Raw genomic sequence first — 17,577 nt, 5'->3', positions numbered from 1 at the left:
CAAATTCAATTAAACTAATTCTGAAAAATAAAACAACCAGAAATGTTATCGCCTAACATTCCAACATCCCCAAAGTTGTTTTTTGTTTATCATTTAATCTTCCGAATTGAATGTAGAATGGCGTATTATTAAAGTTAGAGAAGCAGTAATATTAAATATTAATCATTACTTACGTTAAATAAGATATGTTTGGTGAAATGTCCAATTTGCCCAGTGACAATGTTGGTGTTGTAGTGACACAAACTCACCACAAGATGAAGTTGTCGTCAATATTTAGTGTGGCAGCCGACTCAGCTGAGTGAGTAAAGTCAGCCATTGCTATTACATCTGGCATGTATCTATACTAAATACACATTTAGAAATTAATTTACTTGATTTTCACAGTTAAATCTCTTTCATGAAAAGGCATTCACTGCAAAAACTAATTTTGAAAGATACAAATAAAATATGTATTCAATAAACAATATTATTCTTAAGACTCTTTGGTTTTATGTGTTGATTCAATGTGTTTTGTCTTTTTTGATTTAATGTGTTCATTTCCTCGAGAAAGACGACGTGAAAGTAGTAACCAATAGAATGCTGCGCTGGCATATTTGGTCCAATGAGATGTCTGGACATCAGAGTAGGCGTGACTTCCTGTTGTCGGTCATATGACCAAATTAAAACTCGCGTGATATCAATGAAGATGTAGCTTCTTTCTTACACGATTGTAGGAATGCCATGTAAGTAAAAGTGAAATACATTTTCATTTCAAAACTTTAATTCCATTTCAATTATGTATTTGCTTATGTTTTTAACACACACGGCGAGTTTAGGGCGTGTAATCTTGCATGACTCGTCGACTGTTTGGTGGATTTGAGTTTGCTAACTGGAATGCTTCTCGAACAAAATCAACTTTCCTCTGTGCCTGTACAACTATTCTCACAGTCCTAGTGTTAGTAAGTTATGATTTAATAATACGCTGAGGAGTGTTACTTGACCATACAACTGTATTTAATGTGGTATAATGGTGGTCGCTTGCTTAGCTGTTTTCTTTTGTTTTGCAGGTGTCAGTACATCATGGCACTACTAAGCTGACTAACTAATAACTAATATCCACGAACATGGATCCTGCGCAGCATCCCAGCCACCTTCTTCCCTCCCAAGCTGCTGCACAATACTTCCCATGGGATCGACACTATCAACTTATTGGCATGGGTTTTGCCTTCTATACAGCAATCTTCCTTGTCTCCCACCTTCTTTCTGCAGCACTGTCCCGCACCTACAGCTCCCTTAATGCTAAACAGAAGGTTTTCTGGAACCTGGCGGCTACCCGGGCAGTGTTCGGTATCCAGAGTTCAGTTGCTGGTCTCAGAACTCTCACTCAGGACTCAGAGTTGAGCAGAGACAAAGTCAGGGGACAGGAGGACTGGTCGTGGTTCAACGTCCTCACAGCCACAGGGTTCTTTGTGTTTGAGAATGTAGCAATTCACATCTCTGGATTGGTGTTTTGGTCACTTGACCTCCCACTGGCAATGCACCATTTCTTTGCCTTGGCAGGATACGTAGGGGCAGTAGTGTGTGATGACATGGGGCACTTCCTGCCAATGGTGACACTGCTGCTGGAGATGAGCACGCCATTCACCTGCATTTCCTGGATGCTTCTGAAGGTAGGAAGACATTACATCACTTATACTTTGTTTGAAGTTGATCGGTATGTGCTTTTTTATTAGTGAAAATGTTCAAGTCTTGTCTGGCAACAAATAACTAAAAATAATATTTCTTTTTTTAAGAATCGGGAAGTTGTGTTTGTATTTGTTACCCTGTTCCCTTTTTTCATTACAGTAAGGTAATCAGGTGGTAGATCATTGTCAATCTCTACCCAACTGTGTGGAAAATAGTTTGATTGTTAAATGGGTTAAACTTGTATAGCGCTTTTCTACCTTCAAGGTACTCAAAGCGCTTTGACACTATTTCCACATTCACCCATTCACACATACATTCACACACTGATAGCGGGAGCTGCCATGCAACGCCCTAACCACAATCCATTAGGAGCAAGGGTGAAGTGTCTTGCTCAAGGACACAACGGACGTGACGAGGTTGGTAGAAGGTGGAGATTGAACCAGGAACCCTCAGGTTGCTGGCACAGCCACTCTCTCAACCGTGCCACGCCGTCCCCAAAATAGTTAGGTAATACCACTTTACAAAGGTGGAAACAAACACAAGTACTCAAATTACAGACCAATATTACTGATGCCACAGTTCTCAAAGATCTTAGAGAAATTGTTTGCTTTCAGGTTAAATAAATGTAGTAATAGATATATACCATTTTAAATTATAGTCAATATGGGTTTCGTCCCAATCACTCAACAACAGCAATAGTTGATTTGGTAGAAGAAATTTAAACTGCAATAGATAGAAAACAATATTTAGTAAGTATTTTCATAGATCTTCAAAAAGCATTTGATACTCTCGATCATAAGTTATTATTGGACAAACAAATATGGAATAAGAGGAGTGGCTCATGAGTGGGTCAAAAGTTACCGAAAGGACAGAAAACAGTTTGTGGAAGTTAACAATTGGAAGTCTGCCTTACATAATATTAGTTGTGGAGTATCACAAGGATCAGTCCTTGGACCAATACTGTTTCTCATGTACGTCAATGATATGACTATGGTTTCCAAACTGTTTAAGTGTATTTTATTTGCGGACGACAACATTATTTCATTCAGGACAAAATATTACAGATGTCTTAGTGGTGGTTGAAAATTAATTCATCAAAATTAAAAGATGGTTTGATGTTAATAGGTTATCCTTGAATACTAGTAAAACTAAATTTATGATTTTTTGCAGTAATAGAAAAGGTGTGCATGCTCATAAGTCGAAGGAGTTCAGATTCAAACAACACAAGAGGTCAAGTTTTTGGGCGATTGATGAACATTTGTCTTGGAAATCACAATGAATTGATAAATCAAAAAGCATTGTATATTTTGTATAACTCACCGATTGTTCCATATCTGACATATTGTATTGAAGTGTGGGGTAGTGCCTGTAAAACATTTTTAAATCCAATCTTCCTTCTGCAGAAAAGAGCAGTAAAAATCTTTACTGGAAATGCATACAAGGAATCCACAAACCCAATATTCAAACAGTTAAACTACCGGTAATTAACATTTCATGAACTGGCAGACTATAATATCCTAAAAATTATGTACAAAGCACTTGCAACAATTCTACCAGTCATTCAAAACAGATTTGTAAAAAGATAAAATAATTATAACCTGAAAGGAACTGAGATCTTTAATAAATTAAAATTTAGAACAGTGATAATGGAAAGAAGTATTTCAGTCAGAGACTTTAGTTATTGGAACAAACTTGACAGTGGAATAAAGCAAAACTCTTTCTGTTTTCAAAAAAATTAAAAAATCATGATGATGAAAATATATGACTGAGTAGAATTATTTCTTCAATATTGATTTAATTGTAAAATGAAAATATGGCTGTGACGGTCTCAAGCCGTCGTGTGGGTCCACGGACCAGCAAGGAAAGACATGTTACGGCAGGTTTAGACTTCTTTATTTTTCAATAAACCTTCGTCGTCGGTCGGGTCGCTTTTCAGCTCCGCCTCCACCTGCTCGCTCTGCCGTTCGCTTTTCAGCGTCACGGTGTCGTCGTCTCCCTTGCGCTCTCAGTCTCTTTCGCTCGCTCCTCCGCTTCAGCTTCCCAGCTGCGGGCGTCGCCGTCGTTCGTGCGCTCTTTGTCGCTCTCGTTCAGCGTCAGCTTCCCTCTGGCTCCTTCTCTTCTCTCCGCCTCTCTCCCCGACGTTTACGTCTGCCGCCCTTTTATACGGTGCGAGAGGATAATTACATTGTCCCCAGCTGCGCGATCCACGCACCTTATAATGATTGCGGCGTCTCTCCCGGCGCGGCCCGCCTCGCTCCACGCCTTCTCGCCGCCATTTTTGGCCGGGCTCCGGTGTGCCCTGTCTCGCAGTCGGACTGCCGCCCCCGCCTCTCCACAATGGCTTTTTAGTCACCAACATTGAAAGTCCGTTGTTGTATTTGTGAAAATAAGGGGCGGTTATTATACGTTTCTTACTTCTTTCTGCTCATTTTCATTCATATCTTACTTTAATGTTATGTTAATTGATTTATTTTAATTGTATTCCTTTGTTTGATTTTTTATGAATGAAATAAATAAATGAAATTAACTGAACTGAAAAACTGGATAGAGGTGTCCCAACTTGTTACTGATATTGGTTCAATATCTGCAAAAAAACAAACCAAATGCAAACCAAATCTCCAATGTCATCTCTGATACAAACAGTTCTGCAACGTGTTTACTTCTGGAAAGATAGACAGCTAGTTTTAAGGTAAATACCCTCCAATAAGCACACAAGGTTGGTGTTATGTTAGTGAAATAATTTACAAAAGGTAAACATTGTAGGCTAAAGGCCACTAGAATCTAGCAGCTACACAACAGCTAAGCACACGATAGCACACAAGCTAGATATACGCAAAAAGTGTTGTTAATTGAATATGTATAACACACTACTTTTGTCAATACAAACAAGTATCAAATAATTAATGATAGAAGCATATTACTTACACATACAAAGTATCCACGGCTGAAGTGTATTAGAACATATTCAGTAACAAACGTCTCCGCATCATTCAATTTACATGGTCATGAGCTTAACTTAAAGGGGACCGATTATGCAAAACCAACTTTTCTTACCTGATGGTTCCTGCCTTTGTGTATTTGAACATTGTAAATCAAACCGTGGAGACATTGCAGGAATATATTATACAATAACCTTGCCTTTCGTCCTTCCTTGGAATTAGCTCTCTTGTGACGTTGTGTGACCTGTGGCGTCTGCAGTTATATCCTAATATCGTAGAAATTTACCCAAAGATCTTTGGGCGAGTTCGCAATTGTTTCCACGCTGTAGTCAATAAGTTCCTTATTTTTCTCTATCCTCTTGTTGTGGGGAAGACTGTCTCGTACATGCACATGCATCCTCCGCTGTTGCCATTTCTAATACAAAGTAGCGTATAGTTCTAACCTATCTTTGTCAGTAGATGCAATTAGGGCTGCAACTAACGATTAATTTAATAATCGATTAATCTGTCGATTATGACTTCGATTAATCAATTGATAATCGGATAAAAGAGACAAATTACATTTCTATCCTTTCCAGTATTTTATTGGGGGAAAAAACAGCATACTGGCACCATACTTACAGTATTTTGATTATTGTTTCTCAGCTGTTTGTACATGTTGCAGTTTATAAATAAAGGTTTATTAAAAAAATAAATTAAAAAAAGTTTTTTAAAAATAAATAAATAAATTGCCTCTGCGCATGCGCATAGCATAGATCCAACGAATCGATGACTAAATTAATCGCCAACTATTTTTATAATCGATTTTATCGATTAGTTTTTGCAGCCCTAGATGCAATATGGAAGCGCTAAAAACTACAACATGGCTGGCGGGGAGAAGACGCAGTCGAGGTGGAGGCACCTAAATAGGACCGTCCACAAAATGTAGTCAGAAAGCGTCTTGAAGACAGTATGCAAAACATAACTTTCTATAACTTTAAGGGCGGCATGGCTCAGTTGCTAGAGCGACCGTGCCAGCAACTTGAGGGTTCCAGGTTTGATCCTCGCTTCCGTCATCCTAATCACTGCTGTTGTGTCCTTGAGCAAGACACTTTACCCACCTGCTTCCAGTGCCACCAACACTGATTTAAATGTAGCTTAAATAAGTAGTTAATGAGTTTCATTATGTAAAGAGCTTTGAGTCTCTAGAGAAAAGTGCTATATACAAATAATTCACTTCACATAACCAATGCAATATTTTGACCAAAGAACCACCTCTACATGTAATGTAGACTACAAGAAAATGTTTTAATGTAGGAAAGACACCATGATATGACCCCTTTAACTTAATTATTTTGGATTCAAATAACTGATACAAATAACTGTAAGTCTGTGTTAAGGCGAGTTTTTCATACCTACCATTGTTCTCAAACATTACATACTGCAAAATAATACTATAATCATTTGTAGTACTTGAGGCTCTAATATCGTATGAGGAATGAAAACATTTCTTACATATATGTATATATGTTAATACATAAGCATATTTTTTTCTTTTTTTATAAAGTAGTTATATATTTATATTTTTTTAACCTTTTGGTTCACAATAAAGGTTGGAAAGTAAAAGTATGTATTGCAATGTCAAAAATCTGCTACACTTACAAAGCTAAAGAGTAATTGTAATAATTGCAGAAGCAAGTAAGTAGTTTTAAAAACTGTTATAATTTTTTTCAACCTTCCCTCCCTCAATTTGTTTTTGTTAGGCCGGCTATGCCCGCAGTCTGTTTTGGAAAGCCAACCAGTGGGTGATGATCCACATGTTCCACTGTCGTATGGTTATCACATACTACCTTTGGTGGGTAAGCCTGACCCACTGGGAAGGAATCAAAAACCACATGGCCCTGTCCGTACGCCTCCTCTTCTTCATCGGACTGGCTCTGCTCACCGTTTTCCTTAATCCGCTTTGGACGCACAAGAAAACCATGCAGCTACTCAATCCTGTTGACTGGAACTTTACCAATAAACCGGTACCTGGTAACAACTCTACAGTTAACCAGGTTGATGTTCTTGTCAAACCCCATGCTAGCTAAGGAGTATTAGGAAAGTCTGCCTAATTTAAAAAATATATAATTTTCATCTTAATTTCTTTTACAAAGGTTGGCTTTTTTGGTGAAACTACCTGAATCTATCTGCTTACTGTTTATTTTACTATACAGTACATTCATTTACATGAATTATCTTTTAAAGTTGCATAAATTGACAGTGTTTTGTTTTCACACAAAAAACGAATATCCCTTATTTTTGGGTGAAATGTCAAAATGGAGCTGAAATGCACCTTTCACGGGTAAACTTAAAAATGCACTTAAACTTGTGCAGGCTACAGTGCATTTTGTTCGTCCTGGAATGTTTCTCCCGGAAGCGGAATATCCCTAACTTTCTGTGAGGAGTGTAGACATTTTAAACCCCTAAATGACTATCATATTTTTACAGTATTAGTATAAACTATAAAACATGCTGCCCCGGTCTGGTTAATAGCCCATGTGGCCCATTGCTAGAACCGCCTCTGCTTCCAACTGAATGATGGTGTTACATACAGATTGGGGAGCTAATTGATTGATGATTATGATTCAGTTATTTAGTTCTGTTTTGGACTTATATGAGGTATTTTAAGTAGGGATATTCCGATCAAAGTTTTATACTGGCGATTACGATACTGATCATCCGTGAGTGAGATCAGCAGCCTGTTACCAATGCCGATCACATGTATTAACTATACATTTTGATTATATTGATTGTGAGTGCTATTGACAGTTTAACGATATCATACATATATTTTAACTAGTTCCATATTCTCTTTTACAACATACCTTTGTTTCAGCAAAACAAAGTCAATAGTACACAATAACTCAACAAAAGTATATAAAAAAAAAAAAAAACGACCATCTTCAACTCATTTAAAACCTTTGTTTTAAATGGCACAAATACAAGGCTTTTGAATACAGTGGAAATGTTTTTTGTGCAAAATATTATTGTAATTTCCAATAAGGTTAACTCCTTTTACTGGCGAGATTGTCTAAAGTACAATTTAAATATTATGAATGAGTTAACAGAAAATATATGAAACAGTTGACCATACCAACTGTAAGCCTCAATTTGAAAATATATTCAATACTTTTGGACTCACTGTCTGTGAATTGCATTCTGTGTTTTAACTTCTTGTTTGTTTTAAATTATTTCCATTAATTTACAAATGTTTTACCTAAAAGTACTCCGAAGTATAGTATTAAAAAGGTGTGTGGTTGTTCTGTTGCATTTATGTCATTTGTCAAACTCACCACCTTTTATCTTTTTGTATTATGAAGTGTGTTATTTTGAGTTGGAGTTGCCAAATAAAATACCTGTTGCAATAGCAAATTGCTTTGTTCATGTTTTGCCTGTGTGCTAATGGCCATCTGCCAGTAGAGGGCACAATAGGGACACGGTCCAGCGTTATTTTTGTGCAAAAGTTTGCCTTTTAGAAAAATAGTGTGGACATTTTTTTATAAAACATAATAAATAAACAACACATGTAATAATCAACATTTTTATTTATTCAAAGAACAATGTAGATTTATACAATTTCAACGTTGTCAACACAATAAATAGTGTATGTTTTCTTATTTGCCAGGTGTCATCTCTACAAAGTTCTTAGATTAATATTTAATATTAAGCTATTCCTACAAAAAAAGTACACTATTAACATGGTAGGATATAGGCTACTAGGAGTTAGCAGCTACACAAGAACTAAGCACACAATAGTGCACTAGTTAAACATACATAATGTCCTTCATTGAACAATTTTGCAGTGTAAAACACCACAATTGTCAACATAAATAAATAACTGATTATAGTGGCATATTGCTTATGACACATAAGGCAGAAGGTATTAAAAAGTGTCCAGTAACAAATGTGTCCGCATTATTCAACTTCTGCGTCATGAGCCTAACTTCATGAATTATTGTGGCCATTAGGTGTCACCAAAAATACATAAAAACATACCACTTCAACTTAGGGACAGTATAAGTCAATTCTAGACTGTTAATAATACATACGTTAGTATTTTACATATTTACCACTGTTTTCTCTTTGACTATAATTTCACTTGATCAACAATTTTCTAAGATTCCCCTCTACAAAATAAAACAAGTATGTACTATGATTCGTGCTGACACACTTGAAAAAGTTGTGTCGTGAAATAGTTGTAAGTGCAGAGTATAAGCAGAAGTGGAGTAGATAATACATATCGCACTAAATCTGAACCTAATATTTTGGTTACCAATATAACAAGGGCAAAAGATTATAGAAACACTTTTCAGTATGAATGGGTGCAGTTGTACACAGCTGCGAACAATAACAACAATACACACTATTTACTTCAGTGCCGATCAAAACATTAACATTTGTAATTGTTTTGAAAACAGATGTGTTATTGAATTGTCCAAGTGTAGCTCATCAAATTGCCACAGAGAAGTTGTAACCATAATAGTAAGAAGGTAAAGGTTGTAATAATCATCCATCAGGCCAACATCTCTGGACAGCTGTGCTTTGCAGAGCCACCTCACAAGTCACGTGGTCACATTCCAGTCCTCCAGCAGAGGAAGACGTTGGCAAATTAAATGACGTATGAGCTCAGCCAATGAACACTCCCTAAAGTCACTCAGCAGCCAATCAGATGCTAGCGACGGACAAGAGTGGGCGGTTCCATGGATGAAGCCAGTTTGCATCGAAGGAAGAAGTTAAAATAAAAAGGACTTAAGGCGAAAGTGTGCTGATGTCTAGCCGCTAACGTCTCACATTCCATTTCACACTTACAGGATTACCAATAAGGGATAAGTGTAATACTCAGATAAAGGCGAAATGGTGAGTTGTTTTATTGCTTTTGTTGTACACATCTAAAACTTGGGGATTTTACTTGTTAGTTGTTATGTTGACCAGATGTTTAGGAGTGTTTGGTCAGTTTGAATGGAGACATGTTGAATATTTCCACTTTGTTTACTATGCAACATTATTATTATTATTTTAATGTGAACGTCGGGACATGGAATAACGTGGCGCTTTCGGTTGCCAAGTTGCTAACACAGTCCATTAACCCTCAGTGTCAACGTGTCCGAAAACACGTTAGCTTCAAGTCATTCATGCATTAGATATGTCTAATGTATAGTCAATATGAGCATATAGTACATATTCTACTAGACATCACAATTAATGTTTTTTCTGGGTTTGGCTGACAACATTTGCCTTTGTAGGCACCTGTACTGTGTATATACACCTGCAAATGCAACATGGACCTTGCTCTTATGAATAATAATAAAAACAATACATTATTGCAACCATTCATTTAACAAATGGTCCATGAAAGCGAAATAATTCAACTTTTTTATGGTGTGAGGGAGTTTTCATGTTCATTCATGTAGTCATGCATAGCATTCCTTGGTGCTCAGCTCCAGTCAACTGGACGGTGTGTCTTCACAGGTAGTCAAATCCTAAATTCTAAACATGTTATGAAGAACACGTGGATTAGTGTTTATAAAACTAGAAAAGGTGTACCAGCTGTCAAGGTTGGTACAAATGTATGAATTTTTTCAGGACAAGGCACATAGATGGACATTCGGATTTACAGTGGTGTGTTCTGTACAGTAGCCGACAGGGACCAACATCCTAATTAGGATGTTGGTTTTATGTGTTTGGAGCATTAATGCTCCAAACACATAAAATAGAAAATGCAATCACACAGACGATGAAAGATCAATAAGAAATGCAAAATAAAAATGATGCAAAATATCGATATCGGATATCAGTCCAATATCAGCAAAAAATAAGTATTGAATGATATCAGCTTGCATCTCAAATCTCCAATATAAGCGCCGATTACGAGCAGTCTTGCAGAGTGTTTACTTGTGTTAACATCTAAATGTCCTCCAATAAGCACACGTGGCATTGTTTGGGGGTTTCCTTGTATTTTAGCGAAGTCATTAACTAAAGGTAAACACGGTAGGCTAGGAACTAGCAGTTAGACAACATCCAAGCACATGATAGCAAACAAGTTAGACATACGTTATAAGTGTCCTCAATTGAATACCGGTATTATTGCAGTCAATAAAACCACATTTGTCAATATAAACAAGCATCAAATAATTATAGTTGCGCATTACATACACTCAGAAAGTAACCAAGGAGAAAATGTATTAGAAAGTATCCACTAACAAACGTGTCCGCATCATTTCACATGCCAAAATTTAGAAATGTGACGTTCACGAACGAGTTCAGTCTTTTGAGCGGCCCTTTTAAAGTGAACGACGAGAACCGATTCTCAGCTGCGAGCCAATGGATTGTGAGCCGCTTTAAATGCAAACTGCCAGCGCTGCCTTTTATATGCGTGCCACCTGACTGGACTGGAGTCAAACCGACTAAAAAAAAACACAAAATAGGTCACAGTCAAAGAAAACTTAGCACAAATTGGATGCATTTTTTTGCTTTATTGTTATGCTAGGTAGCCTAATTCAGCTACACTTACCAGGTGGGGTTGTACAATTTTGCATTGACATTTATATATTGTGTTGATTTTTATTAATTTGTTTTCTATTTTCATAAGCAAATTATTCTAGATGTATTATTTGTAGGCTATATTTATGCCTGTATTGTTAAAATACTGAAAAAATGGTACAGTAAAGTAGTTTTTATTTTGCCACAAATTTTCTTGGGTGAGAGAAAATACTAAATAGTGATCTCACTTTTAAAGCACAAGGATACATAAGCTACCACCTTATGGAATGTTTACAAATTAAAACAAAACCTAGAAGAAATTATCCATCCATCCATCCATTTTCTATCGCTTGTCCCTCTCTCGGGGTTGTGGGAGGAGCTGGAACCTATCCCAGCTACACTCGGGCGGAAGGCGTGGTACACCCTGGACAAGTCGCCACCTCATCGCAGGGCCAACACAGATAGGCAGACAACATTCACACTCACGTTCACACACTAGGACCAATTTAGTGTTGCCAATCAATGTGTTCCCAGGTGCATGTCTTTGAAGGTGGGAGGAAGCCGGAGTTCCCGGAGAGAACCCACAAAGTCACGGAGAGAACATGCAAACTCCTCACAGAAAGAACCCGAGCCTAGGGATCGAACCCAGGACCTTCGTAATTAATATTTTTGAACATTTTGTAAACATTGGTGAAAATTTTACTATTTAGATCCAAATGTTATCGTGTAACACTGTAACTGCTATAGCAGAGATTTTTTTTCCTTGATAAAAACTAATCATTTCTGAAAAATAAATACAACAACTATTATAACTATAATAAACAGTCTTTAGAAAAAATCTTTGGAAGGAATGGCTCTTCAAGATTTGGTTCTCTTTAGAGAGCTATAAATCCCATCTCTAGAAAAAAACAACCTGCATGAGATAAGTGTTCCAAGTTAACAGAACAAACAATTCCAAAATGTTCCCTTTTCATGTGGTGTTTGTCAGTTTTAGGTTTTGAATCATTTCTGTTTTTGGAGAGTGTACTGTAGATGTTAATGCACATTTTCCCCTGTCGGCCATCATATAGTTTTGCAATGCATGTTTACACCACATGCTGACAGCTGTAGGAGTCTCTCCACTGTCAATTTGTTTAGCAAATCGCCATGTTGGCCTGGCTGCTACTACAAATGCTTTTTCTCCCACCTCTGTAAACATTTTGAGTGGGCTCTATGGGATTACAGGTATTACAGGATAGGATAGCGTTGTGGTACCTCCAAATACTGTATTTAGTAGGGTTGTGAATCTTTGGGTGTCCCACGATTCTATTCAATATCGATTCTTGGGGTCACGATTCGATTCAAATTTGATTTTTTTTTCAATTCAACACGATTCTCGATTCAAAAACAATTTTTTTCCCGATTCAAAATGATTCTCTATTCATTCAATACATAGGATTTCAGCAGGATCTACCCCAGTCTGCTGAAATGCAAGCAGAGTAGTAGATTAAAAAGCTTTTATAATTGTGAAGGACAATGTTTTATCAACTGATTGCAATAATGTAAATTTGTTTTAACTATTAAATGAACCAAAAATATGACTTATTTTATCTTTGTGATAATATTGGACACAGTGTGTTGTCAAGCTTATGAGATGCGATGCAAGTGGCGAAGTTGGTAGAGTGGCCGTGCCAGCAATCGGAGGGTTGCTGGTTACTGGGGTTCAATCCCCACCTTCTACCGTCCTAGTCACGTCCGTTGTCTCCTTGGACAAGACACTTCACCCTTGCTGGTTAGCGCCTTGCATGGCAGCTGCCGCCATCAGTGTGTGAATGTGGAAATACTGTCAAAGCGCTTTGAGTACCTTGAAGGTAGAAAAGCGCTATACAAGTATAACCCATTTATATATTTATAAGTGTAAGCCACTGTGACACTATTGTTCTTTTAAAAAAAAAAATTTAAATGTCTAATGATAATGTCAATAAGGGATTTTTAATCACTGCTACGTTGAAATTGTAACTAATATTGATACTGTTGTTGATAATATTCATTTTTGTTTCACTACTTTTGGTTTGTTCTGTGTCGTGTTTGTGTTTTCTCTCAATTGCTCTGTTTATTGCAATTTTGAGTGTTGCTGGGTCGGGTTTGGTTTTGGAATTGGATTGCATTGTTATGGTATTGCTGTGCATTGTTTTGTTGGATTGATTAATTTAAAAAAATAAATAAATAAAATTTTTTTTATTTTATTTATTTTTAAAAAATGAGAATCGATTCTGAATCGCACAACGTGAGAATCGCAATTCGAATCGATTTTTTCCCACACCCCTAGTATTTAGTATTACAATGAAAACAATGCAATGTTTTATGGTTCCATATTATTGTAGTTTGTTTTATATAACACAAAAAGCTCAAACAAAAGCGCCATGGGAAAGGAGGAGAGATGGTGGTGACAGCATGCCCCTGCAAGAACTGAACCCTACATTCAGATTCAGCACAAATACACTTCTCTATGCATTCAGCTATGCAGATCACATTCTTAGCCACCACAAAATGAGTAAGGCCAAGGGTCAATCTTGATAATATAAATGCATTCTTCCCATCCTTTGAAACCACTGCAATGGTCATGATGTTAGAAATCAGTTGCATCAAAGTTTCCTGAAGACAGTCTGTTCAGTCTTATTCATTTTAAAATTAGTTTTTTGGGGGTATTTTTTAGAACCATTTCACAAAATAAACACTAATTCACTGTGCACTTCTCAATATTAATTGTGTTTCTGACATATTGCTACAGTAAGCTCTTTAAAGTGTTTGGTGTGGCTTACTGGCTGGGCAAAGACCAGTTCCAAGAGACTGGCATTCTTACACAATTGCTAATCTTTCATGAGAATACAAAATTATTCTCGGCCGTGTCAGTGTTGACTCCAGTGTACATTGCACAATTAAAGTATGCCATTGCCAGATGAGGTGGTTCGGGCATCTGCTCAGGATGCCACCCGAACGCCTCCTTAGAGAGGTGTTTGGGGCACATCCGACCGGCAGGAGGCCAAGGGGAAGACCCAGGACACGTTGGGAAGACTATGTCTCCCGGCTGGCCTGGGAACGCCTCGGGATCTGGGCTTCTCTGCTTAGGCTGCTGCCCCCGCAACCCAACCTCGGATAAGCGGAGGAAAATGGATGGATGGATTGTCTTTTCGAAGTCAGTCATAAAATATTACAAAGTGTGTGTGATCCCTTCTTACATCTGACTGAAATTTCACATATTTTCCACTGAAAGACGATACTGCTAGCCTGACTATTTAAGTGCATGTCTTATTATACAGCAGTGTCCTCCACAATTATAATGAGCAGATGACGCATGGTACCTTGCTAGTCCTCCTCTTGCTTGTTGATTCTGTGACGGATGCCGGCTAGTGTGGCTATGTGACAGTACGTAGTATAAACCTCACTTACCAATGCCTTAAGAGCTGGGCAGGACAATGAGTTTAATGCCTTTTACTTTTGTGGACTTGTATTAAAAAAGTGAAAGGGCTGCACAGATGTTACCATTTTTCATGATGTTTGACCTGATTTTGGTCCATGGATATATTTAGAAAGCCCTACAGAACTTGTGAGGCTTCCCTACCCTTCTTGAGGTCAGAATGGGTGGTGAAGATTGTGGTTAAGATGTTCTTGATGGTTAATCTCTGTAAAAATGGCAAATCTTCTAATATGAGATTAAGAAAGTAGATTGAAATTCAAGGGTGGTGTTGCGGCTTAAGATGATCACCTGTCTGTTTTATTATTTTGGGCAGTACATTGTGACTGTTGTTCTTTGCTTTGCATTAGGATCATTTTGCTTTAGATCAGGGGTGCTCATTACGTCGATCGCGATCTACCGGTCGATCACGGAGGGTGTGTCAGTCGATCGCCAGCCAGGCATTAAAAAAATAGCCCTAAAAATGAGCGATCATAAATCTTCACTATGATGTCACTTTCGTCACTTGATTGACATTCACGGCACCCGAGGGTCTTCTGAGATGACGCTAGCTGCTGCCAGCTCATTATTAAGAAAAAAATACCGACAGGAAGGCGAGAAACACTTTTTATTTCAACAGACTCTGGCGCCGTACCTGTCGTCAAAACTCCAAAGACCGACTGCACAGTTCCTGCCTTCACAATAAAAGCTCCGCTTCATCCTGCCTGCGCTAAGAGTCTCAGAAAGCTGGCGTGCACAAGCTAGCAAGCTACGGAGTTTTCCGCCAATGTATTTCTTGTAAAGTGTGCACTGTATACAAAGGAGTATGGAAGCTGGACAAATAAGATGCCAAAAACCAACCACTTTCATGTGGTATTGGACAGAAAGGAGGACTTTTTTTCTCCTCCATTTGAAAATGCGGACGTTATCAGCACCACTGTCTGATTCCTATCAAAGCAAGTCATCAGAATCAGGTAATACACCAACTTATATTCTTGTTTTCATGAAAGAAAGGAATCTATATGTGTTAAACATGCTTGCATTATCTTTAAACACCTTTAACTTGTTAACAATATTAACTATATGTGTTAAACATGCTTGTATTATCTTTAAACACCTTTAACTTGTTAAAAATAGTAACTATGTGTATTAAACATTCTTGTATTATCATTAAACACCTTTAATTTATTAAAAATATTAACTATATGTGTTAAACATGCTTGCATTATCATTAAACACCTTTAACTTGTTAACAAAAACATATATTTCATAAATAAGTAAATATAAATTATATATATGAATGAGGTAGATCCCCACAACTTGATCAATTGAAAAGTAGCTCGCCTGCAGAAAAAGTGTGAGCACCTCTGCTTTAGATCGTCTCCAAATAATTGTGCTGTGGTACTTCTGTCTGAATGATGGGTTCCCACTTCTCTGTGAGCGCTTTGAGTATCTAACAATAGAAAAAGCGCGATATAAATCTAATCCATTATTATTATTATTATTATTAAACCACCTTTCCCACTACAGGACAAGGAAAGAAACGAACATAAATGGCTTATTATTGCTGCCCAGTTGGTTGGACTGTTTCCTCCTCTCAGTTTGAACTAGAATTGCCTTTTTGCTTTTTAAATAATGATAAATGGGTTATACTTGTATAGCGCTTTTCTACCTTCAAGGTACTCAAAGCGCTTTGACAGTATTTCCACATTTTTGTTTATCAGGAATCATTCCAGCCCTGGCTGTCAGTTAAAAGATGCGGTTTGAGAGGTTTGGCTCCTTTTGTTACCCTTAATCAGAAATACCAACAGAATTGAGACCACAAATCTCCAAGTAATGATGTAATGGCAAAAGAAGGAGATTTTAGTTTTGAAGTGAATAAATTAGTAGGATTCTGCAGGAAACCTTCCTGTCCACCTTTAAAGATTTTTCACAATAGACTTTGTTAGGCAGATTATTTAAATATTTGTAGGTTTATGTTTTTAACACAGCCTGGTTACTTAGGGTACTCATGGGTACCTTTCACATTTAAACCAATACGGTACCAATTCCAGGTACCTGGAAATCGGTAATCAACATTACCAATGTGGTACTTTTCATGTGGCAATAGATACTGCTAGCCTGACTATTTAAAAACAAAGTTTTTAGCCTAAATACTAAATCATCTAATTTTGAATAATTTGTATCATTCCTTTCATTTGAATATTAACAAATGACACACAACTGTGCTAAATGCAAGACTAATGTATAACAGTTGTTAATCTCTAAGGTATTATTGTCATATTTATTTATCATACACAAAGTTCCTCAGAAGTTTCACTTAGGTTGAAAAAAAAAATAAAAAAAATAACACAAAGTCGATTATGATAAATGGCCTGTCCGGTTGTTATATTATCTGAGTCTCATTTGCAAGTAAAATATGAATTTATATCAGTTTGTTCTAGGTGTGTTGCCACAGCCAGGAAGTTGTTTTTTGTTGAGCCATATACCAAATGTTTTTCTGTAAGTATTTTACTTATTACACACCAGCTGTTTGATTTCAAAGTGCGTCTTCATTGTATTTTTTATTGCCACATTTACAGGTATTGAATTCGCCATGTAAAATGGTCAATTCTAATCAGTAGCATATAGCATAACTAATGTAAATTAGCATCTAGGTAGCTAGCCTTACTTTTGAGAGCGTTCTGTTAGACATGCTTGCTTTGTTGGCATGGAAAATTACAACATTCACTCGAGGCATTCCGCTACAAATACACCTTCCAAAACAGAAAGTGCAAGATTGTCAGAGACATTTTAAAACAAGCTATAAGTGCACTTTTGTGCATGATGACACACAAGATATGTCAATAAGTGTCACATAAAAATGAGCTGCATATCAAATAGTATATGTCCTACGGTGTTGATGTGGAAATAGTTGCTTCGACATTGGTGTGGCACCGAACGGAGATGTTGACATGTAAAGACATATTCCCGCTTGAAGCCAAACCACTGTCAGACGATGGACCCCGTGCTGTTTTTCTTGGGAATTAATTATTCCTC

At 37.2% G+C, this 17,577-nt stretch overlaps 2 protein-coding genes across 6 annotated transcripts in view; both read left to right on the top strand.

Annotated features, from left to right (window-relative positions):
- The first annotated feature begins 574 nt into the window (after positions 1-574).
- On the top strand, positions 575-7,997 carry cln8 (CLN8 transmembrane ER and ERGIC protein). 2 transcript variants are annotated; one of them, XM_062041967.1, is made up of 4 exons: positions 618-722; positions 816-938; positions 1,047-1,649; positions 6,347-7,997. In XM_062041967.1, exons 3-4 carry the CDS (start codon positions 1,104-1,106, stop codon positions 6,671-6,673), a joined length of 873 nt encoding a protein of 290 aa, XP_061897951.1. In that variant the 5' UTR covers positions 618-722; positions 816-938; positions 1,047-1,103; the 3' UTR covers positions 6,674-7,997. The 2 variants fall into 2 exon arrangements, with proteins under 2 accessions (XP_061897950.1, XP_061897951.1); XM_062041966.1 differs by lacking the exon at positions 816-938 and having other exon boundaries at positions 575-722.
- Positions 7,998-9,313: 1,316 nt separating this feature from the next.
- The window catches only part of LOC133646519 (rho guanine nucleotide exchange factor 10-like), a 121,316-nt gene continuing 113,052 nt past the window's right edge, over positions 9,314-17,577 (top strand). For 3 of the 4 annotated variants that reach the window (XM_062041964.1, XM_062041962.1, XM_062041965.1), the window contains exon 1: positions 9,314-9,482. The gene's annotated coding sequence lies outside the window, so the exon portion shown is untranslated. The remainder of the gene's footprint in view (positions 9,483-17,577) is intronic. The other variant, XM_062041963.1, reaches the window with a different exon arrangement.

Source organism: Entelurus aequoreus, linkage group LG03 (assembly GCF_033978785.1).
Source record: "Entelurus aequoreus isolate RoL-2023_Sb linkage group LG03, RoL_Eaeq_v1.1, whole genome shotgun sequence".
In the NCBI taxonomy this organism is placed as follows: domain Eukaryota; kingdom Metazoa; phylum Chordata; class Actinopteri; order Syngnathiformes; family Syngnathidae; genus Entelurus; species Entelurus aequoreus.
This window is presented reverse-complemented; position numbering and strand designations above follow the sequence as displayed.